The 26,980-nt window shown below is 50.2% G+C and overlaps 1 protein-coding gene across 1 annotated transcript in view; it reads left to right on the forward strand.

Annotated features, from left to right (window-relative positions):
- Positions 1–26,980, forward strand: part of PRKCI (protein kinase C iota) — a 68,771-nt gene that overhangs the window by 33,884 nt on the left and 7,907 nt on the right. The window contains exons 3-13 of the mRNA XM_043995629.1: positions 6,674–6,763; positions 8,010–8,060; positions 12,584–12,669; positions 13,822–13,962; positions 15,705–15,759; positions 18,486–18,544; positions 19,062–19,238; positions 19,790–19,887; positions 20,766–20,852; positions 23,449–23,584; positions 26,495–26,582. Coding sequence (XP_043851564.1) covers positions 6,674–6,763; positions 8,010–8,060; positions 12,584–12,669; positions 13,822–13,962; positions 15,705–15,759; positions 18,486–18,544; positions 19,062–19,238; positions 19,790–19,887; positions 20,766–20,852; positions 23,449–23,584; positions 26,495–26,582 — 1,068 coding nt within the window. The remainder of the gene's footprint in view (positions 1–6,673; positions 6,764–8,009; positions 8,061–12,583; positions 12,670–13,821; positions 13,963–15,704; positions 15,760–18,485; positions 18,545–19,061; positions 19,239–19,789; positions 19,888–20,765; positions 20,853–23,448; positions 23,585–26,494; positions 26,583–26,980) is intronic.

Consider the following 26,980-nt stretch of genomic DNA (forward strand, 5'->3'; position numbering starts at 1 on the left):
AATCAGGAAGTTTAGAAAAAATCAAGAGTTAGGAGGGGTGTTCGTGCAGTTCATATCTCGAGGAATAGCCTGACAGCCAATTACCAGCTTAAAGTGAACTCTGCAGGTTCACTGAAGAATATAAAATCAGCGAACCATGGACGGTAGCACCAAAGGGGTGCAGGTGCCACTCAGCTCTGTCAGCTGCCCCATTCTCCACTGTTCTGGCCTCAAGAGCCAGTGTGGCCCACACAAGGAGTGGGCGGCCCTGGCCCTGGCCAACACAGTGTAGAGCTGAGCAGTCACTGGTTGTAACCCAGAGGGCAAAAGCAGGGGACTCACAGGGACTTCTGGGGGCCAAGGTGAGTGTGAGAGGGGATAACCTAACACATTTTGGGAAATGTGGCTCCAGGTGAAGGAACAAGATGCTCGAGGCTCCTAGATGATTCAGGAGACACATTTATTTTTCTTGAATACTTTCTCCAAGAAGGAAGAAGGAAGGCGCTGACCACAGAGAGCCCTGAACACTGGGAAACATGAGATGGACAGTGTCTCAAGTTGAATTCTCAATGGGAGTAATTTCTGAATCCACTCTTCATGAATTAGGACATCAGTTGCTACTGATCCATGTGCTCACCTTCTCTGTAAACTGAATGGGAGATGAGGATGAATTGCCTTTGGTGAATCAAGAGGCCCTATCACTGATCCCAAGCTACCCCTTGAAACAAAAATTAATATTTTGACACGCTGGTATTTTTCCAAGTATAGCTCCGAATCACAGAACCCCATGTTCTCCAAAGAAACTGTTTCAGCTGGTATAAAGGCCGGTAGAGAGAGGTCTGATGTCTGTGGCCAGTGAATGAATGCTTGCTCTCAGGGCCTGTCATAAAAGATGCCCAGGGAGAGGAAGATGTGGACCAGCTGTGGCACAAGCAGAGGAGGCACAGATGCCTGTTACCCACAGAATGAATGTTGGCCGGCCTGGAGACAGGCGTCTCTGGGCACTGGGTTGATCCTCTGTGGAAGATTTATGGGGGAGCGGAGACAAGGCTTGCACACGCTACAGAGAAGCCGAGGCCAGTTTGGGATCTGCAACATTGGCTTGGTGAGATCACCGCTAACCAGAAGACTACATTTTCCTGACCTTCTTTTGAAATGAAATTTCTTTAAATTATAAGTGAAGTATATTTAATTTAGTCCTCTTGGTTTTTTGGTTTCTAGTTCCACATTTCTAAAATGAGAGCATTAGACTAGACAGTCACCAAGGCCCCTTTTAGCTTTCCAGTTCTTTGATTTGTTCAATTTGATTTTTTCCTTAAACAGAAGAATATTTGAACATTTTCTCAAACTTTTAGATTTTCTGTCACTCTTTTAAATATGTTTTTCAGTTTCTAACTATAGCTTGTACTTTGGTATTCTGTGTGGGAAGAAGTTTTAAACTTGAGATGGTATGAATATTTTAGGACAGAAATGGAATCTGGTTATGTGTGTGCAATAGAGTCGGAAAAATCTGCTTAACTAGAGCTGCCTAATTCTCTATAAGAAAAAGGGCTCCGTCTGTGTTCCTTGGGGTCAAGATAAGAGAGCTGGTCCAGGGATCCCCTCTGCAACGTCGCCATCCAGTGGTCATCCAGTGGTCATCCAGCCTTTTCCTGGAAGACTCTAGGCCCGGGGAATCCACCCCCTCCCAGGGCAGTATCTTCCATTTTCAGAATATTTTCCCTGTTAGGAAATTGGCCTCCCCGTGACCTCCCACCTCTTGTTTCTCTTTTTCTCAAGTCTAATCCCTTCCTGATAACCCTGTAGGTACTTGAAACAGCTAGCCTGCTCTCCTTAAGTCCTCTCTTCTGCGTATTCGGTACCCCTGGTTCCGTGATTCACCCCCCCCCCAGCACCCTAGTTTCCCTCCTGCTGGTCAGTGTCCTTAAAATATGGCCCCAGAACTACAACCATTGTTCGAGATGTGGGGTGACCAAGGCAGAGAGTAGTAGGACTGCCCCCCACTTCCCCCATGTTCTTAACATTGTTACAGTATCAGACTTGGGAAACAGGCTTCTCCTTAACACATTAATGTCATTTAAAGCAGTGTTTGAGCGCTTAGCCTAGTTCTCAGCACGTAGTCCCTGCTACACAAATGCTTGTTTCTCCTCCTCCCCCTTAAATTCAACTCAGATGTTTATTGAACCACATAACCAGGTAATTATAAGCAAGTCAGTGCCTCTAACATGCAGAACACTGTCTGGGGCTGAGAAGATTGGGATGAAAAACAACTGCTAGTGCTCCAGGAGCTTTCGAGCTAACTAGAGAAATAAGACAGAGATGCACACCAGCACAGTACCAGGTAGAATAACTGTGCTACGGGCACAATGAGGAGGCCAGGTTTGACGTCTGGAGAGTCAAGACTCAGTCCCCACAAAAGGGTGTGGACCTGCTGCTTTGAGGGGCGACCTCTTACAGCTCAGTGGTGTGCAGGTGCACACTCCCCTCGGAATGCCTGCTCCCGGGATCGGGCATGAAGGAGTCGCTCTCTTCTGCAAGTGCGGCCGGTCTCATCTGGGAGGCTTTTCACGTCATTTTTGGTGGTGTGCCACCTGTCAGTGGCAGGATTCCCAAGCCCACAGATACAGTTTGATACCTTTACTTCTGTCCCACAGATGGGCAAGAGAAAAAGAAAGGCTTCCTTGTAGAGGATGTTGGACTTGGAGCCCGATGGTTTGGCTTTCCTTGGACTTCAAAAACAACTTACCGGATACATCGATATTCACTGATTAACTGGCAGTGGGTCAGGAGACTTTAGGAGGGTGCGGGGGAGTGGGGAGCTGCAAGATCCCCGGATTCCAGATCTAGAGCAGAGGTCACCGGGTCCACCCCTCTCATTTTACAGATGCAGACAGAGACTGAGATTAACAGAGTGGGTCACCCAGAGCCACCAAGGGAGCAAATCCAGGATCTTTGACCCCAAAGCTGGGGCACTTTCTCTTCCTGTTAATTCTCAGACTTAGAGCAGGTGCTCTTAGCCTGCAGAGACTCAGGTCCTCCAGATAGGCAGCCAAGTAAAAAGCCTCTTTAAAGTCATCTGAGAGGGCAGCAGGAGGGTTTATTAGGATGGGTGACCACGGAGTAAATGAGACCCATCTTGGGTGGGAGTTAGGGAAACGGGAAGACCCAGAAATATGCTGTGTGAAACACATCCGTGTTTTGGCCCCATGGTTAACGTCCTTACTTCGGACCGAAATGACCCATGGCCTGCCAGTGCTTTAGACTGGCATGAGAAATTGGCAGAAGACTAGGAGAGGGGTCTGTTTGGAAATGCAGTTTCTCTATTAGAGTATTCTGCTTGAAGGGATGTGACCATCCTGCACAAAAGGTGCACCCTGATCCTGTAGCAAGTCAGTCAGCAAGCATTTCTTAAGTGTCCACTGTGTGCCAGACACCACCCTAAGCCTCAAGGCTCTGAAGAAAGGTCAAAGCTGATGGCAGCTTCGGGAGGGGTATGGGGTAAATCAGAGATAATCTCAGAGGCCCCAGGCTTCCAGCAGAAGGCATGACTTTCACTGAGACTTGAAGGAAGGGGGGGGGGGCAGGGTGAGACAGTGGAAAGTTCTAAGGTGAGGGACAGCCAGAGAGAGTGCCAGGAGCCGGGATGGAGGTCAGACTCACAGAACTGTTGGGGGGCTGTGTCACTGGACCACAGAGGATGTGGTAGGGGGTGTAAGGGCTGAGAAACCCGCCAAGGCAGGGGGAGCCAGGGCCTTGATCCTGGAGGAGTTTGTTGAGGAGGTGGGGAGTGTGGTCAGAGCTGTGTCCCAGGAAGATCCCTCTGGCGGTCAAGTGGAGGCTGCGCTGGAGTGGGGAGGGCAGCCCCCGGCTCTCCAAAGCTATCCCAGCAAAGCAGTGGCTCAGAGCGGCTCTGCCATGCCTGCAGACTGGGTACAGCCCTGCAAGCGTGGCACTGATGAGCAGAAGCCGTGGCTTCTGATGGCCTGTGAGGCCCCGTTTTGTGGCTTCTTCCCATAGCGTGAGGGGAGGTAGGGGCTGAGCCATGTTTGGGCTTGATCAGGCCCGAGACGATGTCAGGACACGAGAGCCCTTGGCATCGGGGCTTGAGCCTGTGTTGTTTTGTGAACGTTGCTGTTAAATAGGCCTGGGGGAGAGTCCAGCGTGGAAGAAGGAGCCAGAAGAGGAGGCATCTCCAGGAGGGAACCAGTGGTAACCACACCTGGGCTTAAGAGGAGTTTGCAGCGAGAAGCAGCTGGAGCCTTGGCCTGGACCTGGGCGAGGGGGGTGCAGCTGATCTGTGAGAATGAGGGAGAAGAGGGAGGCAGCAGGGGCATCTCCGCCCTCACCTTACTTGCCCTCCTCAGTCTCCTTCGCTTGGTTTTCATCCAGGTCGTGCCCGCGCCCCGTGGCTGCCCTCCAGGACTCTGGTCTGGGCCAGCTCCTCTCTTCTCCCTCTCAGCTTCCCAGGGTCTCCTTCTCATCTCTGTGCTAATGATTCCCAGGTCTGTGTCCTGAGCCCTAACCTCTGATGAGCTCCGGTCCTGCGTCTCCAGTTGCCTGTCGGACATCTTGAATCAGATGTCCCATAGATCCCTTAAGCCCGCGTTCAACACCGGACGCGCTATCTTTTCTCCCCTCCTCTCCCCTCTTTCTGACTTGGCAGTTATTGGTGAGGACACCATCCTCCTAGACTCCCAGCTTAGGGGCCACCCTGACCCCTCACTCTCTCTCACTCGCCCAGTGTCCAGTCCGTTGCCAGAGCCTGTCAATGTCACCTTCACCACATCTCTCGCGCCTGCCCCCTTCTCCCCTCTGGCATTGACCGCACTGCCTGGACCATCGCAGGGCCTGCTGGTGGGTCTCCTGCCCCAAGTCTGTCCTCACGAGTGGCTCCGGTACCTGTTTGTGCAGAGCCCTTTGCTCATCGTCTCCCCTGCAGCTGATGGGCCTCTGAGGCCTTAAGGCTTAGTGCAGCGTCGGGTACACAGTGGGTACTTAATAAATGCTCACTGACTGACTGACTGCCTGGTGCTCTGCTAGGCTTGGGGATCCACAACCAGAAATGAGGTCATCCCGCTACTCAAGGAGCTTGCCTCCTCTCTGTAGCAGGCGGTGCAGTGCACATGTGGACGTGTAAAACGGATACAAGCTGATTTGGAGCAAGAGGCCCCAGCAGCTGGGGGGGCCCAGCTGGTTTTGAAGGAGACGGAGGTGACCGTGGGAGCCCGTTACAGACCTGGGGCAGGCCCGTGGAGAGAGGGAACATTGGATATGAGGGGGAACAGCGGGCAGGCCAGTTTGACTGGCCAGGAGTGTGCCGGAGAGAGCCATGGAAAGGGGGGTGAGGGGCTGTCAGCGCCAGAGAGGAGCTTAGAGTGGATCCAGAGGCAAAAAGAGAAAGGCCAGAGTCAGACCTAGAGACAGGATCAGGGCTGCTGGAGGGAGTGGCACAGCCGCATCAGAAGTCTTCTTTGTCTTAAAGAACAAGAATCTGCTTTCTCTGCCTGGCTTCCTCGGGAGGCCTCTGGAGAGGCGGTCCGTCATTGCACGGATCACCTCAGATCATTCAAAATGGCTTGTTTTTATAGTACTGTGGTCAGCACTTAAATCAGTGGCCTAGAAGGCTGATGGGAAAGTGCCCTGGTGGTGACCCCTGGGTCACCTTGGTGCTGTCAGCTGGCAAGAACAATTCCATCGAAGAAAGTCCTTGCGTGGCTCAGGGGTTCTCAACCATTGTGTCACGCACCCCCTGGTACTCTGGCCAAGCGTCTGGCCCCTTCTCAGAACAACATTCTTACCTGCCCAAGGGTTACAGAGGAAACCAGGCCTATTGAAATACAGTCAACACAATATTATCAAGCCCGGTTAAGAAGCCATGGTCTAGATAGATGGCGGGACCGAGGGTTATTGATCTGGAGGAGGCCTCAGAAACCATCCAGCCTCACCAGCTCCCTTTACGGATGGAGAAACTGATGCCCAGGGCAGGGACCGTGTGGAAATGGCCCAAGTCTGCGGGCTAACCTTAAGTGAAAGATCAGGGAAAAGCAGAGCCACATGCTCATGGTATATGCCAGTTATGTGGCCGCAGGCATCTTGGGTTTTTCATTTGCTTGCTGTGCTGGCTGTGCACCTCAGATACAAGGGCAAGAGAATGCAGGGTGTTTGATGGTTCTTTTGTATAGACTTATGTGTGAGACTGTGGAGAGAGAGGAATCAGCGGGGTTTAAAAATTCTTTTATATATATATATATATGTATGTATATATATGTATATATATATATATATAAAATCCTGTGTTTATGTATCCTATGAGACACTGGAGAAATAGGAGTCAACGGGGTTTTTTAATTCTTATATGTCAATCTTATATTTGTATATCCTGTGAGACATTGGAGAAATAGGAATCAACGGGGTTTTAAAATTCTTATATATAATCTTGTGTTTGTATATCCTGTGAGATATTGGAGAATTAGAAATCGACGGGGTTTTTAAAAATTGTCTGGCTTGTTTCAAACAGAGAATCCTTTAAATGAGGCATCTCTAGAGAGTCATCCACATGTCAATAATAGTTTTATGTATTTTCAGAGATTAAAAGCTATTTTTCTGAGAGCATCTCTCTTAAGGAAATTGCTTATTACCTATCCTGTTGTCGGTTTTCCCCAATTAACCTTTGCTTTTTGTTTCATCTTTTTAGGAGACCCGTGCACCGTTTCATCTCAGCTGGAGTTAGAGGAAGCCTTTCGGCTCTATGAACTCAACAAAGATTCGGAGCTCTTAATTCACGGTAAAGCAGAATGGGTCATTAGCCACACTGCCAGATTATCGGTCCTCCCTCTTCTCCCTGTTTATCCATAGGCTTCTTTGGCCATTGCAGTTGTTTGCTGCTCTCGTTACAGCAAAGCAAGGCTTTTCCTCCCTCCTCATGACTTAAAACAGCAGTGCTCTGTCTTTCCTCCTCCCTCAGTCCTTCCATGGATCACCTCTTCTTCCCCTCCCAGCCGAATGCCTCCCCTAACACTCAAGGCCCGTCTCTGTGAGCTCCTTTCGTCATCTCAGTACATCTTGACGTCAGCCTCTCCTTCAGTGCAGTCTCTGATGAAGCCTCCTGTTGGAGCCAGCCCCCTACAACTACCCTTGATCCCACCCCCTCCCGATACACTGATTGTTCCCACAGTCATCTCTTTCACCTCGGTCTCTCCCTGTAAGCTGGCCCGTTCTCTGCTGTTTACAGAGATGCCCAAGTCCTCTCCCCCCCCCCCCCATCATCCTTTCTCCTTTTCACAGCCAGAGTTTGAGGGAAAAGCCACCTACTCTCTTTGCTTCAGCTTGCTGTCCTCTCATGTGTCTCCAGGTCTCATCATCCCATGTTGGTGGCTCTTGCCAAAGGTGCCACTGAGCTCTTGTTTGCCAGTTTTAACAGCCTTTTCTCATCCCACCTTCTGGATGTTCTCTGCTGTCCGTGTTGTGAGGCACTGTCTCTCGCTTCTCCTCCCTGTCTCCTGAGCTGGATCATCAGCGGCCCCGCGGGCGTGTGCCCCCCCCCCCAGCTGCCTGAGGCCCTCTCTCCGACCTCGGTGCTCACATGCGTTTGATGCTCCTCTCTCTGCCGATGACCCTCAGGCCCACATTACAAACTCCCTGTTGGACTTTTCGGACTAGATGGTTAGGAGGCATCTCAATGTCCCCAGCCCTCTGCCTCTCCAGACTGCCTGGGGCTCCTCCCTCACCCCACGTGGCCCGTCAGTCAGCAGCTCTCCTGCCTGTGTCCACACCTCCTCCCCCATCTGTCTTTCTGCTCCCGAGACCACCAGCCTCAGCTGGGCTCTCCGGAGCCCCGTGATTCTGCCCAGACTGGCAGGGTTGTTCTCATGCAGAGGATTCTCCTACCCATGATGGCTGGGTGACTCGCGCCCCCTCCACAGCCCGACCCTGATCTTCCTGGGGCGTGACAACGAGCACATTGACCATTTTATGGCTTTACAAATGCTGGCTTAATCTCAGTTTTTGCTCGTTTTGTTGTTTTCTTTCAGTATTCCCATGTGTGCCAGAGAGGCCTGGGATGCCGTGTCCTGGAGAAGATAGTAAGTTGATGTGGGTTTTTTTGGTTTGTTTTTATTTTGTTTTGTTTTGGTGAGGTAGTTGGGGTTACATGACTTGCCTAGGGTCACACAGCTAGTAAGTTTCATGTGTCTGAGGCCGGATTTGAACTCAGGTCCTCCTGATTCCAGGGCTGGTGCTCTATCCACTGCGCTATCTAACTGCCCCTGATGTGTTTTTATAACCTGTTGTGGTATAAAGTGTTATTTATCATGACAACCATGTAAAAACAAAATGAGAGAGGGAGGCCCTTGCAGCAATTTTGAAGTTACTTTGTTTGGATTCAGTGGAACAGTGTTTCCACCTGTTCTTCAGCTTTTAAGAGTCTCCCTTTCCCCTCATCAAGTTCAGGTAACTTTTTTTTTTTTAAATTTAAATTTAAATTTTGAGGGGGGGTAATGAGGGTTAAGTGACTTGCCCAGGGTCACACAGCTAGTGAGTGTCAAGTGTCTGAGGCTGGATTTGAACTCAGGTCCTCTTGAATGCAGGGCCATTGCTTCCTCCATGCTACCACCAGCTGCCCCTCAGGTAACTCTTAGCATGTCTTCCTCATGTCGGGGGACTCTACATACGAGGAGTCCCCTCATACATTCTTTTTATTTTTTAATTTTTTTTTTTTTGCAGGGCAATGGGGGTTAAGTGACTTGCCCAGGGTCACACAGCTAGTAAGTGTCAAGTGTCTGAGGCCGGATTTGAACCCGGGTACTCCTGAATCCAAGGCCGGTGCTTTATCCACTGCGCCACCTAGCCACCCCCATACATTCTTGTAAAACAGAAAAGAACCCGAGGCCGCTTCATTTTCAGTGGGGTCAGAGCTGGGGCTTTTCCTGCAGCCTGAGTTGTGTGTTAACACGACGGGCTGAGCTGTGTGGGTGCGTTGTGTGCGGATGCTGAGTCTCATGTGGTCTGTGTGCAAAATTAAAGAGATTCTGTGACTAAAACCACTGGCTTCCCATGGTGTGTCTGTTTGGGAAGAGAAGAGGAAAGGAGTTTTTAAGTTGGTTGGTTGTATGTGAACTTGAGTGTTGATTTGACTTATATTGAGCTGGATTGGGGAGAAGCTACGAGGGCAGGACAGAGGACGTGGGGAGAAGAGCATAATGGGTGGAAGGCCAGAGAATAAGGACGTTTGCATGGGGATTAAACCAAGGACTTAGAAGGGCCCTGGGTGGACAGACCAGAACCATCCGGCTGAATGGATGGAACAGAGATGTGGCCACTGAGGCCTGCCAATTGTGGCCCAGCATTGGCCCATTCACTGCTCACGAGGGACAGTATAAGGCTGTAGAAAATCACTAAAAACCAAGTGCTTGTCTGACGTTCTGGGTGGCGGGGCAGCTAGGCGGCCCAGTGGATAGAGCACCGACCCTGGAGTCAGGAGGACCTGAGTTCAAATCTGGCCTCAGACACTTAATACTTACTAGCTGTGTGACCCTGAGCAAGTCACTTAACCTTCATTGCCCTGCAAAAAAGAAAGAAAGAAGTTCTGGGGGGTGGGGGTGGGCGGGTGTGATAGTTTAGGGAAGACAGAGCCCCAAGGACCCCACAGGGTCACTCCCCATCAAGGGCTCAAATACCCCGGCTTCAGGAGAAGAGCCTTGCAGGACTGTAGGCCACTATGTTGTTTGAGATGTGAGGTCACAGGGGCTTGGCGACACTCCGAGTCAAAGGGAGAATATCTCATCAGCTGGTGAGGGGGCCTTGAGGACCCAGGCGAACGAGTTGGGACTTAATCTCCAGCAGAAGAGGGATGGTTGTGGGGGGGGGTGTCCTGGGGGGAGGGGGCCACATGAGGGCCTGTGCCTGGGTGGTGGCAGTGGGAACAGAAGGGGGGAGGTGAGAACACTGGAGGTGAAACTGGCCCTTCCTGTGAGCCGACCTGCTGGAAGAAGTGCAGCAGGAGTTCTTGAACATGTTTTTGCAATAGTTGGGTAACTGTGTCATGGTAATTGGCTTCCTTGGCATTGCCCTGTATTTTATTGTGCCCATTTAAAAAGATGATGGTCAAAATGTCCCTAGGCTTCAGCAGACTGCCAGAGGGGCCCGTGACACAAAAACAGTGAGGAGCCTGCCAGTAAAGGACAGGCAGGCAGATAGACAGACAGATGGGCAGAGAGACAGACAGGCAGACAGATGGGCAGACAGGGAGGCAGACAGCGATGGGCAGGGAGACGGGCAGACAGAGAGATATCCAGCTAGAGCATTCATTGAGCTCTTACTGTGTCAGGCAGATAGGAGAGAGAAAAATCCAAAGATTCCTCCAGATGACCACTGTGGATGACGAGGGGCTAGTGCTGCGGTGCAGAGAAATGGTCAGATCAAGAGAAACAGCTGAGGAGGCAGGATGGGAGCCAGGCTTGCCCTCTGAGTCTGTGGTGCCAGGGGTCACTCGGTTTGAGAGGCCCCGGATGCTTTAGGGATATGGGTCTGGAGCTCAGCTCTTGGGAATCATCCACATTGAGGGGCTGGTTGAGGCCAGAGCAGTCTGGGAGAGAAGTGAAGAGGACTCGAGATGGGCTCTAGGGAGGTGTTCACAGCGAGGCCTCACAGAGAGCCGAGGAGGGAGCCTGGGGGGCCGGGGAGGCGGGCGCTTGGCTGGCTTGGCAAGAAAGGCTTTTGCTTCCTCTGTGATGGCCTGGCTAGGTGTCTTTGGAGGAGGCAGTGTTGGGAAGAGAAGCCTGACTACACATCTGCATGAAGGGGCCAATGAGGAAGAGGTGGGGGATGGAGACGGCCGGTCGCAGGTTCTGCAGTAAAGGAGAGGGGAGGGATGGGGCGAATGCTGGGCCTTGTAACCCAGATCAACGGCCAGTACAAGCCCCGTGGAGGAGCAGAGGGAGCACCCAAAATGAGGGTGCTAGGAGAGACTTCCCCGGAAGCAGTCCTGAGCTAAGCTAAGGGACTGGGGAGCCCTTCCAGGCCTTGGGGAGATGAGACTGTTGGTGGATAGGTCTGCAGTGAGATGCTGAACATGCAGGAGTGCAGAGTGTCGCACAGGACGTTGGGGGGCCCGGTTGGCCCTGACTGCATTCGGTGAAGCATTTCTTTTCAGTCCTCAGCTGTTTATCTTCTAACTCCAGACTGGTGCAGGACAGGCCTGCGGGTCATTTTCCAGGCCTGGCCTTCAGCAGGTTGCAGACTTTGTCACTCTCTCATCCTTTTCCTCTTGTATGGACAGAACATTTAAAGGCTGCTCATCAAAGCAGAATTCATAGCCTGTCTCCCACTGTGTCTCTGGTCCGGTCCGAGTCTTCATTTGACCTGGCCATGAACAGATTCCAGGTGATCTGGGAACGTGAATGAGAAAAAAGAAACCACATTTTTCTTTCAAGATAATTGGTTTTCTTTGTAAATCTCTGCATTTAAGAACAGCACTTTGAGGCATCCCTAGGCTTCACCACCCTAGGCCGACCACCCTTGGCATCCATGAGAGACACACACACACACAAAACGGCCTGCAGGAACCCCTGTGTGGAACTCGATCCCTGTGTTCTTGCCATACTTTCCTCTGCGTGTTGTGACCCCAGAGAGCCTGGAGAGTCCTTGTCGTGAGGGTCGCTTGCTAGCACTGTTGATGGCACAGGACCTCCACATTTGAGATACGTGAAGTTACCAAAGAGCGAGGAGACTTTCCAGGGTCATCTGGAGTGTGAGAGAGTGGAACAGGGCATTCACCCCATTCATTGAAAGTCCTTGCCTGGTGTACTAAGAATAAATTAGAAATGAAAGCTGAAAAAAGAATCAACAAGCCTTTTCAATGACCTGTTATGGAGAAGGCGTTGTAGTAGGTACCAGAGATTACAGAGCAGTGAGAAACACGGTGCCTGTCCCCAAGGAGGTGCCATTCTGCTGGGATGCTGTAAGCCAGACAGAAGAGGATGTTGAGGAGAGGGAGCCCTCACAACCCAAGGAATAGGAAAGACGGGTCCTTGGGGGTGGCCCTGAGCTGAGCTGGAGGAGGCTGGGGCCTCGGAGCGAGGGAGAACCCTGGAGGCTGTGAAGGGAGGCCACATGCAGAGAGGTTGGAAGGCAGTCTGGGCCCCACTGAAAGGTTCCTGTTTGAATTGAGGGAGAAGGTGTGTGTATTGGGGGGGTGGGGAGTGACTTGAAGATGTGTGACCGGTAGGTCTGACCGGCTCTCACTCTTCTAGCTCCAGGGCCACTTGGCTTCTCCCAGGATAGACCTGGGCTTGGTGGCTAAAGTGTGAGAGGATTTGCAGAAACAATGAGATTAGGCCTCAGGGTAACGTCAGAGAGACAGGACATATCAAGGATTCGCTTGCCAGAAATAGAGATGAGGGCTTTGTAGCTCTGTGTGTGAGCAGAAATGTCCCCGTGTTCCAGCTGCGGCGGCCACTCCTCAGCGCAACCTCATCCCTGGGTCCCCTTCCTCTCCCCTGCCCCCACCACTGGCTGAGGCTCATCCCGAGCCGGCGTCCTCGGGCTTTGCATCGTCTGCTCAGGTGCTGCAGCAGCCTATCAGCTCTCTGTTCTTGTCCCTTCTCAGAATCCATCTACCGTCGAGGCGCACGCCGCTGGAGGAAGCTCTACTGTGCCAATGGTCACACTTTCCAAGCGAAGCGCTTCAACAGGGTAATGTGGCCTGGGTGGCTCATTGTTGGTTCTGTGACCGCACCTCGTTCCCACTCTCCTTGTGCCATGACATAGCCACTTTTTTTTTTTTAAAGAATAAAATAATAGTTTATTTAGGGGCTGGGGAAAGGAAACCAAGTGAGAAATCCTTGGACTTCCTCTCATAGGGAGAAGGTGTGGCACAGAGCATGGCTCTGAGATACCTGTTGCAAGCAAGAGACAGGCAGACACTTACAGAGGACCGATGGTGGTCCGATGAGGTGATCATCTGATGACACGGTCACTTTGCTTGCAGAGAGAAAGACTCCATCTTGCCCTTTGGTTGAATGTGCAGTGTCTGGCAGAGTCCTTTCTGGTCTATCCCAGAGACTTGTGCACATGTAGACTCTTCCATGAAGGTTCCACATGAACTTTCTAGATGCCACACATCCCTGGGCTTCCGGCTCGGGGATTGAGTGTAAGGGCAATCAATTCACACTTGTAAAGTGGAGTTTCTTAACCTGGGGCACACAGACACCCAAGGTCCCAGTGAAGAGAATTCTTTCAGTGTAGTTGGTTTCCTTTGTAATCTGATACATTTTATTTTATGCTTCTAAGAACATTCTGAGAAAGGGTCCATAGGCGTTGCCAAATTGCCAGAGGTGGGGGGGGGGCCGGTCTATGACACACAAAAGGGGATGGACCTTTGTTTTAAAGAGAAGGCCTTGAGACCCCCACTGCTCTTTGCTGGTGCCCAGGGGGTAGCCGCAGCCCTGATACTTGCCTGGTGGTCAGCTGGAAAGGCAGGGCTTTTGTTTGACCTGGTTGGGGTGGGCTTCAGAGGGCCTCCATGGCTTTCTCTCCCCATGGGCTTTTCACATTCAAGCTGAGCTAGCTCTTCCTGCTGACCCTTCTCTTAGCTGTCCAAGGTGCATAACCAGTACCAAGATGGCGGCCCACTTCCCTTTCATTAAAGGCTCCATCTTTACTTCATTTTATCTCGGACTTCATACGGCATTAGGAAAATCATCGATGGGGGAGGATGTTTCTTTATTGTCGTATGGGAATGTTGATCTTAAAGGAGACTGAGATGAGGAGGAAGGAAGGGAGTCATCCCCGTTCCATGGGGGACCAGCCCTATTTGTCTGAACACTGTTCTCTCCTCCTCTTTAGCGAGCTCACTGTGCAATCTGCACCGACCGAATCTGGGGCCTCGGGCGCCAGGGCTACAAGTGCATCAACTGCAAGCTGCTTGTTCACAAGAAGTGCCACAAGCTTGTCACCATCGAGTGTGGGCGTCATTCCCTGCCCCCGGTAAGATGGTGGCTCCATGCTTTGGGGTGGGGACAGGCCTGGAGGGGTCTCTGGGACCAAAGATAGGTGGGTTAGAGTGGGCTGGTGGGACTCTGTGTGTGTGTGTGTGTGTGTGTGTGTGTGTGTGTGCGCGCGCGCGCATCTGTAGATGCGTAGGGTACATACACTTACACACACACAGCGAGGGGCCACTGGGTCTAGGTTTGAGTGCCCACAGTCATGTTGGCTCATTTATTTTTGGTGGGGCAACAGGGGTTAAGTGACTTGCCCAGGGTCACACAGCTAGTAAGTGTCCAGTGTCTGAGGTCGGATTTGAACTCGGGTCCTCCTGAATCCAGGGCCGGTGCTTTATCCACTGTGCCGCCTAGCTGCCCCCGGTCATGTTGGTTTATGAGAGGGATCTAATTTTTCACAGAGTCTGGAATTTCCAGGTAGGTGTTTATAACTGGGGCCAGAATGAGGAGAAGGTCTCTTTAGGGGGCCTGGCAGCAGGGGCCCTGCCGAGGGAGGCCACGATGCTCCAGCTGAGGCTTGAAGAAGGCCACAAGGTGAGGAAGGAGCTGTGTGCTCCACAGGTGTGGGAGAGGCCAGCGAAGGCCGGGCTTTCCTCTGAGAGTCTGAGCCTCGGTCTCTGGAGGAAGAGAATGCTGGCTGGCTGGGTGGTGTGGTGGGAGGCCTAAGAAGCCGTACACACGGTTCTTACAGAAACCGAGCAGCGTCTGGCTTAGATGTGCTCCCAGCTATGCCAGCCTCAGGTTTTCAGGGCCATTTTTCTTCCTATGGAAGCACCTCGACAAGGGGCTGACAGTGCCGGGAGGGGAGAGCAGAGTTGGGAAGCGAGAACTCTTATGTTGCTACAGTTGGATGAGACTGAAAGTGCTTTCAAGTCCATGGGTTCTCGATCGGAGGGGCCTCAGGGATCATAGAGTCCCACCCCACACTTTACAGGGGAGAAAACTCAGGCCCGGACACTTGAAGGCACTTGCCTAAGGTCACCCAAGTAGCAAGAACTTGGGTCCAAACCCAGGACGCCTGACTCGCTGTCTCCACTCAGCCGGGCAGCCTCCCGAGGGCCGCAGTGAGGGAGTGTGGGGGTTAGCGTGAGGAGGATCAGAGTTTGAATCCTGCCTGGGACACTTGAGTGAGCCTAGGCCAGTCATTTAACCTCTCAGTCTCAGTGTCCTTATCTGTGAAATGGGGATCAGTAGGTCTCCTACATCACAGGCTTGTCAGCAGGATCAGTCGAAGTAGCTGGTGTAAAGATCACCCTCAGTTACCAAAAGCTAGAGTGGGTGTGAAATGAGGAACATTCATTTGTTTTATTCCTTCCTGCTGGTTTTTGTTAAACTTGGGTCTTAAATTCTCGTCAGCCGACAGTTTGGACTGTTAGTCGCTAGTTTGGGGGAGGCTGTTTAAAGTTTCCATTTCCCAGAGAGGGCTTGGGGGCAGTGAGGCTCTGTCACAAGTCCGTGTTGAACGCTGACTTCTTCGACGAGGGCTGGAAATTCTTCATGTGTCCTCTCTCTGATCTCTCAGATGAGCATAACGTCCCCTCATCCTGGGGGTGCCGTCTAGCTTCATTCAGTGACACCTTGTGAAGGTAATAACCCTGCATGGGGTAATCTGGTGTCTCAGCCATATTCTCTCCAGTTTAGTTTTCCTATTCTTTGGCTGCTGGAAATGAGACATTTGTCAGAATGTGAGAAGGTGCGGTCTCTGAACCTGTCGAAATCTTTATCCAGGAACCACTGATGCCTCTGGACCAAACCTCTGTGCACTCAGACCACGTAGAGACAGGTGAGGTGATGCCATTCTCTTTCTCAGGGGCAGAGCTTCCTGAAGAGGGGCTGGGGGAGGGGATTAGCTGTTTGACTTCGTGCTTGGAACACAGTTTCAATAACTTGGAGATTCTCTGTTAGATCGAGAGCCCTAGACCAAGAAGGAACCTTAAGGATCCACTCCCTCATTTTTAGAGCCAGGAGACTGAAGCCAGGGCCATGACCTTGCTTTGGAAGCGTCAGTAGAAGACATTTTTTCTGGTGTACATTATACATGCCCTTAGTCTGTGGGTGGCTGTCACCCCTGGAGAAGGGCATGTGGAACAGGGTCTTGAATTGGGAAGGGACCCAGTAAAGACTATCCATCCCCCTTACCTCTTTTTTTTTTTTTTTTGTGGGGCAATGGGGGTTAAGTGACTTGCCCAAGGTTCCACAGCTAGTAAGTGTTAAGTGTCTGAGGCTGGATTTGAACTCAGGTCCTCCTGACTCCAGGGCCCGTGCTCTATCCACTGTGCCACCTAGCTGCCCCTCTCTCTTACCTCTTGAAGTAGAGTCATCCAAGATGGAGAAGCCCACGTTGACCTCTTTGTAATTTCACACCTTACGCCTTATCCTGCTCTCCAGAGCTAAGGCAGACAAATCCGATCCTTTATTCACATGATAGCCCTCCATGTGCTTGAACACAGTTGACATGCACCCCCAGAGAGTCTCTTCTTCTTCAGGGGTTAGACTTTTCTCAAACGATCCTCTTGTGCTCTGACTGGATGCCATCCAGTTTACCAGTATTCTTCCATCAGGATTCTCCTCCTTGGTCCTGGGAATTCTGCCTCTCCTAACCCAGCCCAAGATGGAGTTCACTTTCTTGGGAATCATACCCCATAGGCCAGTCATTGGGTTTGGGGTCCAAGAAAACCCTCCCATCTTTAGGTCTCTTCCTGAGCCTCTGTTGCTCTCGTCCAGTCATTTTTCAGTCATGTCTGACTCTTCATGATGTCATTTGGGGTTTTCTCAGCAAAGACCCTGGAGGGGTTTGCCATCTCCTTCTCCAGCTCATTTTACAGATGAGGAAACTGAGACTAACAGGGTGAAGTGACTTGCCCAGGGTCACACAGCTAGTCCATGTCTGAGGCCAGATTTGAACTGAGGAAGATGAATCTTCCTGGCTCCAGGACCGACACGCTAACCACTCTGCCACCTAGCTGCTCCTTTGTGAGTCTTAGCTTATTTCAAACCTCATTTTGTTTTTAGATTAAGTCTTTTACCATCAACAAGCATTTATTTTCTCCCCTCTTTTCCTTCCCACTGGAAAAAGAAAAACACTCGCTGTCCATCTTGTTCCCATAAACTGTTTAGCCAAACTGAACCCAAATGATCTCTGTTGAATTTTGTTAGAATCAGCTTCATGTTCTAGCTGGTCGAGGTCCTTTTTTTTATTCTGACTCTGTCCCTTGTTGTGTTGGTTGTCACTCACAGCTTTGCATCTTCTGAACTTCTGGTAAGCGTGCCATCTGTGTCTTTGTCCCAGTCACTGATAAGGAGGGTCAGCCGTGCAGGGGCCAAGCCCTCCTACTGACCCCTCCCAGGGTGACCCAGAGCCCTTTACGACTGCCCCGGGGTCTGGCCAGTTAACCCACTCTGAATCTGGACCCCCATGGGAGCCCTTCTTCAGGGCTCGCCTGAGATCTGCGTGAAGGATCTTTTGTCAACTCTGTCAAAAAAGGAAGTGAAGTTGGTCTGACACAACCTGTTTTTGACACGGCCGCACTGGCCCTCGGTGGCAGCTGTTTCCTTTTGGGGATGCTCATCGGGTCATCGCTTCCTGTTCTAGAGGTTCTAGGAGTTTTCAAGGAATCGGAGTTGAGTTCAGTGACCTGGTTTGCTGACCCAGCTTTGCCGTTTGTGAGCATGGGGACAGGACCTGGCTGTCTCCAGCCTTCTGTGCTATTTCAGAGATGACTGACATGGCCCAGCCTTGACATCAGGCAGCCCCTGGACTGGATTGGGATTGAGTTCATGTGCCGGGAGGCTTCCCTCCTTTGGGGTAGCGAAGTCCCCTCTGTCCCTGGACAAGCCAGCTCATTTTACATTTTCTCCATCCGATTCATCCTAGTTCTGCCTCCCCCTTCCAACGATCTACCTTCAGAGTTGTGTTTAGCTTTCCTCTGGCTTCCCATCATCCTGAGCCTCAGCGGGCCTGCAGCCCTTGTGTCGGGCCGGGCGGCAGGTTGTGTTTACGTACCCTATTTGTCTTCTTAATCAGTGGCCCCCCTTTTCTTCCTCGCTGAAATTGTGTGTTCAGAATGTCAATCTTGAGGGCATCTCATCATCCTGGGCGGGCTTCCCCTTGTAACAGTTTAGTCTAGGGGATCCTCCTTTCCTTCCAGTAAAGCCCCCATCGTTTGCACCCCCCCAGCTGACAGTTCCTCTTTGTTAGTGAGAATCTGACTCAGAGTAGAAGTTCCGCTGCCTGGTTTCTCCACCCCGTTCAGGGATGAAATTATCATCATGACAAGGCAAGAAGCTCTTGGCGCCTCTCCTTTTGGCAGAGAGTCCTCACAGATGTCTTAGAGAGGCAACAAGCCCCGTTCACAGAGGAGACGGGCAGATAGAAAGGGTGAAAATCAGAGCTTGTCGGCATGGTGGGGATCAAGGTTTACCTCACTTACATCTTGAGATTTGGGTCCTTTATGCCTCAGTGACTCGTCACTGTCTTAATCCATTTCTATGGTGTCTTTTTTCCTCTAGTGATTCCATATAACCCTTCAAGTCATGAGAGTTTGGACCATGTCGGGGAAGAAAAGGAGGTAAAAATCACTGAGCCTGTCAGATCTGACAGGTCTGCTACCAGCTTTGGGTGACTGAATGGGGGATCACAGCGTCATCCAAGAGAGCAGGAGCCGGGGGGGGGGCAGAAAGTCTGGGGACCCCGCTGGGGAGACTGGAGGAGGTGGATTCTGGGGCCTTTTCGGCTCCGTAATTACAGGGTGACATCTCTGGGATCAGAGTTCAGAGGTCTTTGCAGAAGACGTCTTCGACTCATGGTTTCCTTCCAGAAGGATGGTGTTTTAGCCACTTGGGCTCATTTAAAAAATGTGTTATTGATGCTTCTGTCATTTCTTAATGACCCCCCACCCCACACACCCCCTTAAGGAGAACTCTCCCTTATGATGAAGAAGAAGTTAAAACGAGCCCACCTTCTGGCTTTTGCTGGTCCCTGGAGCCCAAGAAATGTTGTGTGTGTAGAGAATCTCCATCTTCAGTGGGGTGTGTTGGAGGGGGCTCTCCAGCCATTGCATTTAAAAATGACGATTCCACCAACAGGCGATGAACACTCGGGACAGTGGCAAAGCTTCGTCCAGTCTGGGTCTCCTGGATTTCGATCTGTTGCGTGTAATAGGGAGGGGGAGCTATGCCAAAGTACTGTTGGTGCGACTGAAAAAGACTGAGCGCATTTACGCCATGAAAGTCGTGAAGAAGGAGCTGGTCAATGACGACGAGGTGAGCGGGCTGTGCGGCGAGCGCTTCCCGGCATTACGGTGGAGAGAGCCCCGCCCCGTCAGCACGGGCACTTCATGCTCTTTGTCCCTTGTCCGTCCCACTAGGGATTTGGACCTGTCCTAACCCGCTGGTCCAGTCTGCTGTGCCCTGTCCTGTCCCCAGGGAGCCTCATGCTCCTGTTTAAGCATTTCCTCAGGGCTGCTCTCTGCAGCCCCCTCGGGCCCTTCCCCTCTAGAGGCCTGTGCTTCTGTGATGGATATTTGCAGGGCACTGTTAACTCCTGTAAATAAAGTATGGCTGAGGGGCAGCTAGGTGGCACAGTGGATAAAGCACCGGCCCTGGATTCAGGAGGACCTGAGTTCAAATTCAGCCTCAGACACTTGACACTTACTAGCTGTGTGACCCTGGGCAAGTCACTTAACCCCAATTGCCTCACCAAAAACCAAAACAAAACAAAAAAATAAAGTATGGCTGATTTCCTGACTTTTGTTGAGAACGTTGCCGAGATCGGGGCTCTCAGGCTTTGACTTTGCTCTCCTGTGCTTTATCAGGACATCGATTGGGTGCAGACAGAGAAGCACGTCTTTGAACAGGCATCCAACCACCCCTTCCTTGTGGGCCTGCACTCTTGCTTCCAGACAGAGAGCAGGTGAGAGGCAGGAGGAGGAGGAGGGGGAGGGAGGGTACTGCTTGTGACAGTTCCACACCAGGACAGCCACAGGCTGTGCTGCTGTTGCTGTGCCAGGCACTGGGGCTGACCCGAGGACTGCTCTAGTGTCAGTCCGGGTCTCCAGCATGTTCCTCACGTGGGTCCCTAAAAGTGATCACCCTGTGTGGAGCCCGCCACAATTCAACCGACTGACCTTCAGGCAGCAGGCACGGTCTCTGTCCTATTGTATGCAGAGCCATCCCACTAGGGGGGCCTTTGAAGACCCTCGTGCCCCAATGGGCCTCTGGACCAAAGCTGGAGAGCAGGGTCCCCTAGGAGGGGCCGTGGCCGTAGCAGGAGCTGACAGACATTAGGCTTCTAGACCCTCGGGATGATCCCGGGAATGGAGGGGGCCACATCAGAGGGAGAGACTTCTCTAGGGCTGCCCCTCTCACACCATTGCTGGCGGTTCCTCTAGTCTGTCAGCGAGTTCCCACTGCCTGCCAGGAGCCAAGCGATGCGTTACACATAGGAATAAAAAGCAAAGCTAGCCCCTGCCCACCCAGAGCTCTCGTTTTGATGGGGGAGAAACGACCCGTGCAGCACAGACACAAGATACAGTAGATAGACACGAGATCCAGGTGCTGCCGGCCTAGGTTCCCAGCTCTCAGGCTCGGTTGTCTGTGAAGGGAGAGAAGCACCAGTGGGGCCTCTGGAGGCCTGGCCATGGGCCCCACTTCCTCCCTCCAGCCCCCTCCTCCTCTCCACTGCTCCTGTGGGCAGCCCATGCTAAAGGAGGAGTAAGTGTTTGTATTATCTGGTATTGGAATGAAGGCCTCCTCACACGTTGAAGCTTGAGAGATGCTTTTCTTTTCTAGATTGTTCTTTGTGATCGAGTATGTGAATGGAGGAGACCTCATGTTTCATATGCAGCGACAGAGGAAACTCCCAGAAGAACATGCGAGGTATGTCCCACCAGGGGTGGGAGAGCCTTGAATGTCCCACGCGCTCCTTTGCGGTTCTTGTTGGATGAAACCTAGACTGGCCTAGAGCTCTTAGTTCTGCCTTGATATTTATTAAATCTCTTACCGTACATTCATGTATAGTTTCAAAGGGCTGCTAAGCAAATGAACAGCACAAAGAACATTTTGAGGGAAATTGTTTTCAGGGTCCATTGACAGAACATGCTCATCTTCCACCTTTTTTTGGCGTTCACCCAGGAGGGCCCCTTGTTGGCAGCACTTACCTTCATTTGATGTATATTTTTGAAAGTAATTACAGTACATTTCTATTATTTAAAAAATCCTCCTAAAGCCTGGTCTGCCTCCATGTATTTTTGCATTGACCAGACTTTAAATCAAGGTGGGAAGGTATAGGAGGGGGAGAGATAGATAGTTCTGTCCTCAGTTAATGAACAGGTGGAAACTCCTTTGATCCTCTTGTGTTTTGTAACTTTGGTTTTGTATCCGTTTGGGGAGATTACCTGTATTGACCTTTCTTGAGAACAGGTCGAAGGGCTAGATCGGGGATCAAGAGTGGAGTTTCAGGCCTGGTTCTGCTTTGTATTACTTTGGATAAACCATTTCCTTCCCATCAGTGGCTCAGTTTTTTCTTTTACCATTTGTCAATCAGCAATAATTCCTTTATCTTTTTCTTTACAAGGAAAGCAAAAACCAAATGGATACAGTCTCTAATTAGTGCCATATTTGTAGTATTGTTATCAGTTGTGATAATTTATTTGAATGGAGAATGTCTTGTGGTCATGCTTGCTGGTCTGCCCGTTGGACATCATAAGCTTGGATATCACAACCTTATGCTCAAAATGAGGTAAACTGAGGCATAAAGTCCCAGGCATGATCAGTTTCTTAGTAAAGCCCAAATTTACCAATGAATAGGATCTTAGCTAAGACCCTGGGTCGAGGAATGGTTATCCTTGTTATAGTTGACAAGGGAAACAGAAAACAAAGAACGGGACTTTGTAGGCAGGGAACAAGTTGTGACTGGTTAACCGAGTCCAGCGTCCTAAATGGCTGGATCAGTAGTTCCAGAGCCGAGGTGTGGGGGATTATGTCTACGGCTAGAGATTGGGAATGTGGGGCCGGCAGCCACCCTCTCCTCCTCTGCCAGGACTAAGAAGTGTTCCTTGTTTGTGCCCATCTGCCAGGTCAGAGAGAGTGAACCAGACATCTTTGGAGGGTAGCCTGGTGCAGTCAAGGTACTAGACCAGACTCTCTGGTGTCCGCCTGCTTCCTTCAAGGGCGACAGATTTCCTTGACATGAAAATGGAGCAGTGATTTAAAGAGATCTGGATTCCTAAGCGGAACTCATTACGGGCCAGCTGAATTCTGAACTAAGTTCAGAGACAGAGAACCGTGACTTAGGCAGTTACAGGACAAAATCAATTAACTGTCAATAGGATCAGTTAAAAAAAGACTGAATTAATCTGATTATTTCTACAAGAAGCAGTAACTGATGAATGGTCCTGGGCCCAAATACAGTATTTCCTGCTGGTCTGGGTCTCTTAGGCCCTTTAGCTAATCAAGGATGACCTTTTCTGGGAATGCTGCAGACAATGAACCTAATTAATGATGTTGTTGAGGTCTGTTTCATCTTGAGAGTGTGTCCAGTGAGGGTTAGAGCAAGACTCGGCTGCTTTGCTCTGTTGACAACACGTGAGTGTTTTCCCAGTACTCTAAAAGACCCTGTCTTCGTTCCTCTGTGGGTATGACCTCGACCAACGGCTCTCCTGGCCTCCTTGCCCTAGTGGACAATTTCATCGGTTATCGTGAAAAACGCGGACAGAAAATCACCGATGTGTGCCCTTCCAATTAGGAATTACTTTTCACTGACAGTTGGGTGTGCTTCATTGGAGATCATCACGCGAGTGGCGCAGTAGCCACTCAAGAATGTTCTCCTGTGCTCCTCTGCATATAAACCCGACAGCCCGGCCAGCGTCATAACATAAAGCAGCACATCAGGGCCACCGTGACTGCTGAGCCTTTCTGAACGTAGCTGGGCGGGTCCTTGGACTGCAGACAGACCGCGTGTCACAGCCTGTTTCCCCCAGAGCCTCAGAGAGCCCCGGCTTACAAGCCCAAGCCCAGCTGAGGCACCACACGAGGGCTTTTGGGATACTACATTACCTAACGGCAGAAATGTTTTCTTTTCATTCTCGTTCTGAGAGTCCAGTGTGAATGGCAGATTTTTGTTGGAAGGGTTGGTGGTTTTAGGTCATCCGCTACACTGTTGGAGGTGTGAAAAGATTTCTGTGAATACAGGCTTTAATGAAAAAACAGTATTTTAAGACACTCTGGGGTGCCGACTGTGCTTGCTCGCTGCTTATGCGCCGGACCTGGCATCTGGTCTGAAAGGACTGTTTTACTGTGCTTGAGGTATTTGGCCTCCTGAACAGAGACAAAGAACTTCTAATGTGATCCGAGTGTTAGTGACCTTTGTAAAACAGTGCCGTGTACATGACCTTGCCAGTTAGGCGCTAAGTAACTTAAGGTTTAGCCTACATTTCTTTTGAAGCAAACCAGTGACCTTTTTATCTCATTCTAGATTTTATTCTGCAGAAATAAGTCTAGCACTAAATTACCTTCATGAACGAGGGATAATCTATCGAGACCTGAAGCTGGACAATGTGTTGCTCGATTCCGAAGGACACATTAAGCTCACTGACTACGGCATGTGTAAGGTGAGGGAGAGAGGCGCCTCTTGGGGAGGGAGGCTGCTGGCCCTTCAGAACAGGCGCTGCCTCCACTAACGGCCAGAAAAGGGGAAGGAGACCTGGGGGGGGGGGAGAAGGAGGAGGGGAAATGGCTGCTCCCAGCAAGGTGCTTTCTCCCCAGCATTCCAGAGGGCGCAGTGTATGGCTCAGCTCTCTTTCTTCTTTTTTTTAAAATGCCGCCTCATCCCTGAGGGTCACAAGCAGCCTGGATGTTTCCCAGAAAGGAGCGGAGCCCCTGAGAGTTCAGTGAAGCTTTAGGTGCATGTGTTTTGGTCTGGACTCCAGTACACAAGGGGTGTGTGTGACCCCTCTGGTCTTTCAGTTTTTAAGAGTCTGCTCTTTCCAGCCCCAACTAAGGATGACCGACCGTTACCCCTTGTTCATGGGGCTCCTAGCAGTGAGCTTTGCCTGGTCAGGAGGGGTGAGAAGCATGTGCACTGTCTTCTTGACTGAACTCAGTGCCGGCCACAAGGTCTTGTGGGCAAAGTCGGCCTTATTTAAGTGTTGACACTAAGCCACGGTGTTGTGTGGGCCTGAAAGGATTTTTAAGCCCTTTTATTGCTATCTGTGTAACTGTTGCTCTGCACAGGGGAAGGACATCTCTCTTGAGCCCTTTTCCCATATATTTCACATCTTTGGAGAGAAGCTTTTTTTTTTCCTTCTTAAAGTGACTCTCAAGCCTTTTGGATCCCTTTGTGCCATTTAAAAATATGTGTGTGTGTATACACACACACACACACACACACACACACACACTTATACATATATGGCACACATTGTAACATTTTTTTTAATGCCCAGAGCAGGACAAAGCACAGACAATCAGCAGAGTATACACTTGTTTAAAAAAGCATGCAGCATGAAATAGAGATTACAGTTTCATGTAGAATCCTCATTTTGTGTTTTCTGTGTGTGGGGAAATGTTCTTTTGGGGGATTTTTAGTTCAGAATTTTTAAACTGTTAAATATGGCGTTTTTCTCAGGAAGTTTTAAATTTCATTTCTTTAGAAGAGAAATTACAAGAATAAAAGGGACCTGTTAAAACTACCTTTTGTCTTTGTTCAGAAGAGGGTTTTTTGGTTTCTATTTATATGAGAAAATTACTTTGGAGAAATTCTGTGACCTTCAGGTGACCCAGATGAAAAGGAAATTTTTATTTGCTTGCTCCTCACGTAAAGGGATTCCCTTTGGATTCCAGAACCTGGCCTAGTGGCATTTGAAGCTGGTCCTCAATGTCATGGCAGACAAGCTGGCCCAGCCAGCAAGGAGCATTACCTAGCAAGCTTAGACCTTCAGGAGAATGAAAAGCACCTCCTGTCCCACCCCCAAACAAAAAACTCCTATCTGAAGATGCGAGGCCAGTGATAGGAGAGAAGCAGCATGATGCCTTTGGCTAGATGTTAATGTTGGATGAATTTATTTGTCTTGTAACAGGTTTTTTGGAAATCAGAAACACTTTGTGAAGTACTTTCACAGCTTTCTTCCAGAAATATTCCCCGTTACTTTCTTCAGGTTTTCCACTGGCTGGTTTAACATTGTGTAGATTTGTCTGGTGGATGGAGGGCCCCTGCTATGAGTTCATCTAAGCTGGCTCTGAGTCTGCATTGGAAACGTTTCATAAACAATTTTGAGTCACGACTTTCAGACACAAAATAGAGTCATGCCTCTCTAGGTGGTTTGTCCTCACGTTTTGTAGGCTTTCTGTTGAGGTGATAAAGGCTTCATGACAGACTTCCCACAGCATCATGGGAGAACCCTTTGTGGCTCCTCCAAGCTGCTTACAAGAAGGCTGCGGTGTCTGGCCTCGGGGAAATGACTGGTGGTTTCCTTAGGTCATGTGTCTTGTAGTCCCAGTGGGTGCCTGTGTAGAATGACTGTTCTAGTGGAATTCACGCAACCTCATCACATGGGCATGAATGTCTAGAACACGGCATTTGTGGGATACAGTTTTTTGGCATAGTTTGCCATTAGGGGGTGCAAAGTAATAAAGTCAGATCTTTTTGAAGAGGTGGCTTTTGTCATAATTGACCCACTCCTAAACAGAAAATAGTGAAGATATGTTCTTTAAGCTGTGTACGTATGAAAGCTATCAGGGGCATTTAAAAAAGTACTAGCATTATATTCTTTTTAAAAAAATAATTATTTTATTTTATTGGCTTTCATCCATTCAGTATTCAGAAGGGAAATCACATTTTAGATAGCTACTATTTATTCTAGTTAGACAGGGTGGTGTAATAGAAGGGGCGTTGGAGCAAGGGAGACCTGAAGTTGAATCTCTGTTCACACTGGCTGTGTGGCCCTGAGGGTTAAGTGACTTCCTTAAGTGTCAAGTGTCTGAGGCCGGATTTGAACTCAGGTCCTCCTGTTTCCAGGGCTGGTGTTCTAGCCACTGTGCCACCTCGCTGCCCCAACAGGGTGACATTCTTCAGCATTTGCTAAACAGTTGCTATATGTGAGGCACTTGACATTTAAAGATAAAAGTGAGCCAGGCCCTGTCTTCAAGGAGTTCACAGGCTCATCAGAGGAGAATAATCCATAAACATACCAGCCAACCTGAATACGTACAAAGCAAATATAAGGGGCGGGGGAGGCTCTCAAAAGGAGATGGTGCTTGAACTTAGCATTGAAGGAAGCTGGGGAATCTTAGAGGCACAAGTTGGGAAGGAGGAGGGTCGTGAGTGGCGGGCCACAAGTGGACTGGCCCGGCTGAACACAGAGTGTGGGCAGAGGATGAATGGCCCAAGTCTGGAGTGCTTGGCTTCTGAGTTAACCCTTATCTGACCAGGGCTGGACTTAGAAGGTTGAGATGGGCCATGCAGTTGGAAAACAACACTTAGGGCCTCTGTGACCCTGCTTTTCTACCTTTTTTCTTTGAAGGAAGGATTGAGGCCAGGAGACACAACCAGTACTTTCTGTGGCACTCCCAATTACATTGCTCCTGAAATTTTACGAGGAGAAGATTATGGTAATAAACAGTTGCTGTTTTTGTTTGTTTGTTTGCCTAGGCAGTGGATGGGCTAACTCTTGACTCCGTTAAAAATAAAAAGTGATGATCTTCTGTTTTAGGCATTTACTTGAGATTTTTCCAGTGTTTTAATATTGATCTTATTAGAAAAAATGTACATAGGGAAATGCAGTTAACATCCCCAGTGCCTGGCTATATTAGCCACGAGAAGGGCAGGGAAATGTAGCGAGGTTCTTGGATCCATCTGCCTGTAGCTAAAGACCTGGAAGGGGGAGACCGGAGGTGCCCCGGTGCTTCGCATGGAGGATGCTCATTCGGTGGTGGGAACATTCACCAGGGATACTTGAGCCCTGAAGGAAAAGCCTGGTCATGCTCTGCCCTTTCCTTCTGTTGGGCAC

This window comes from Dromiciops gliroides, chromosome 3 (genome assembly GCF_019393635.1).
Source record: "Dromiciops gliroides isolate mDroGli1 chromosome 3, mDroGli1.pri, whole genome shotgun sequence".
In the NCBI taxonomy this organism is placed as follows: domain Eukaryota; kingdom Metazoa; phylum Chordata; class Mammalia; order Microbiotheria; family Microbiotheriidae; genus Dromiciops; species Dromiciops gliroides.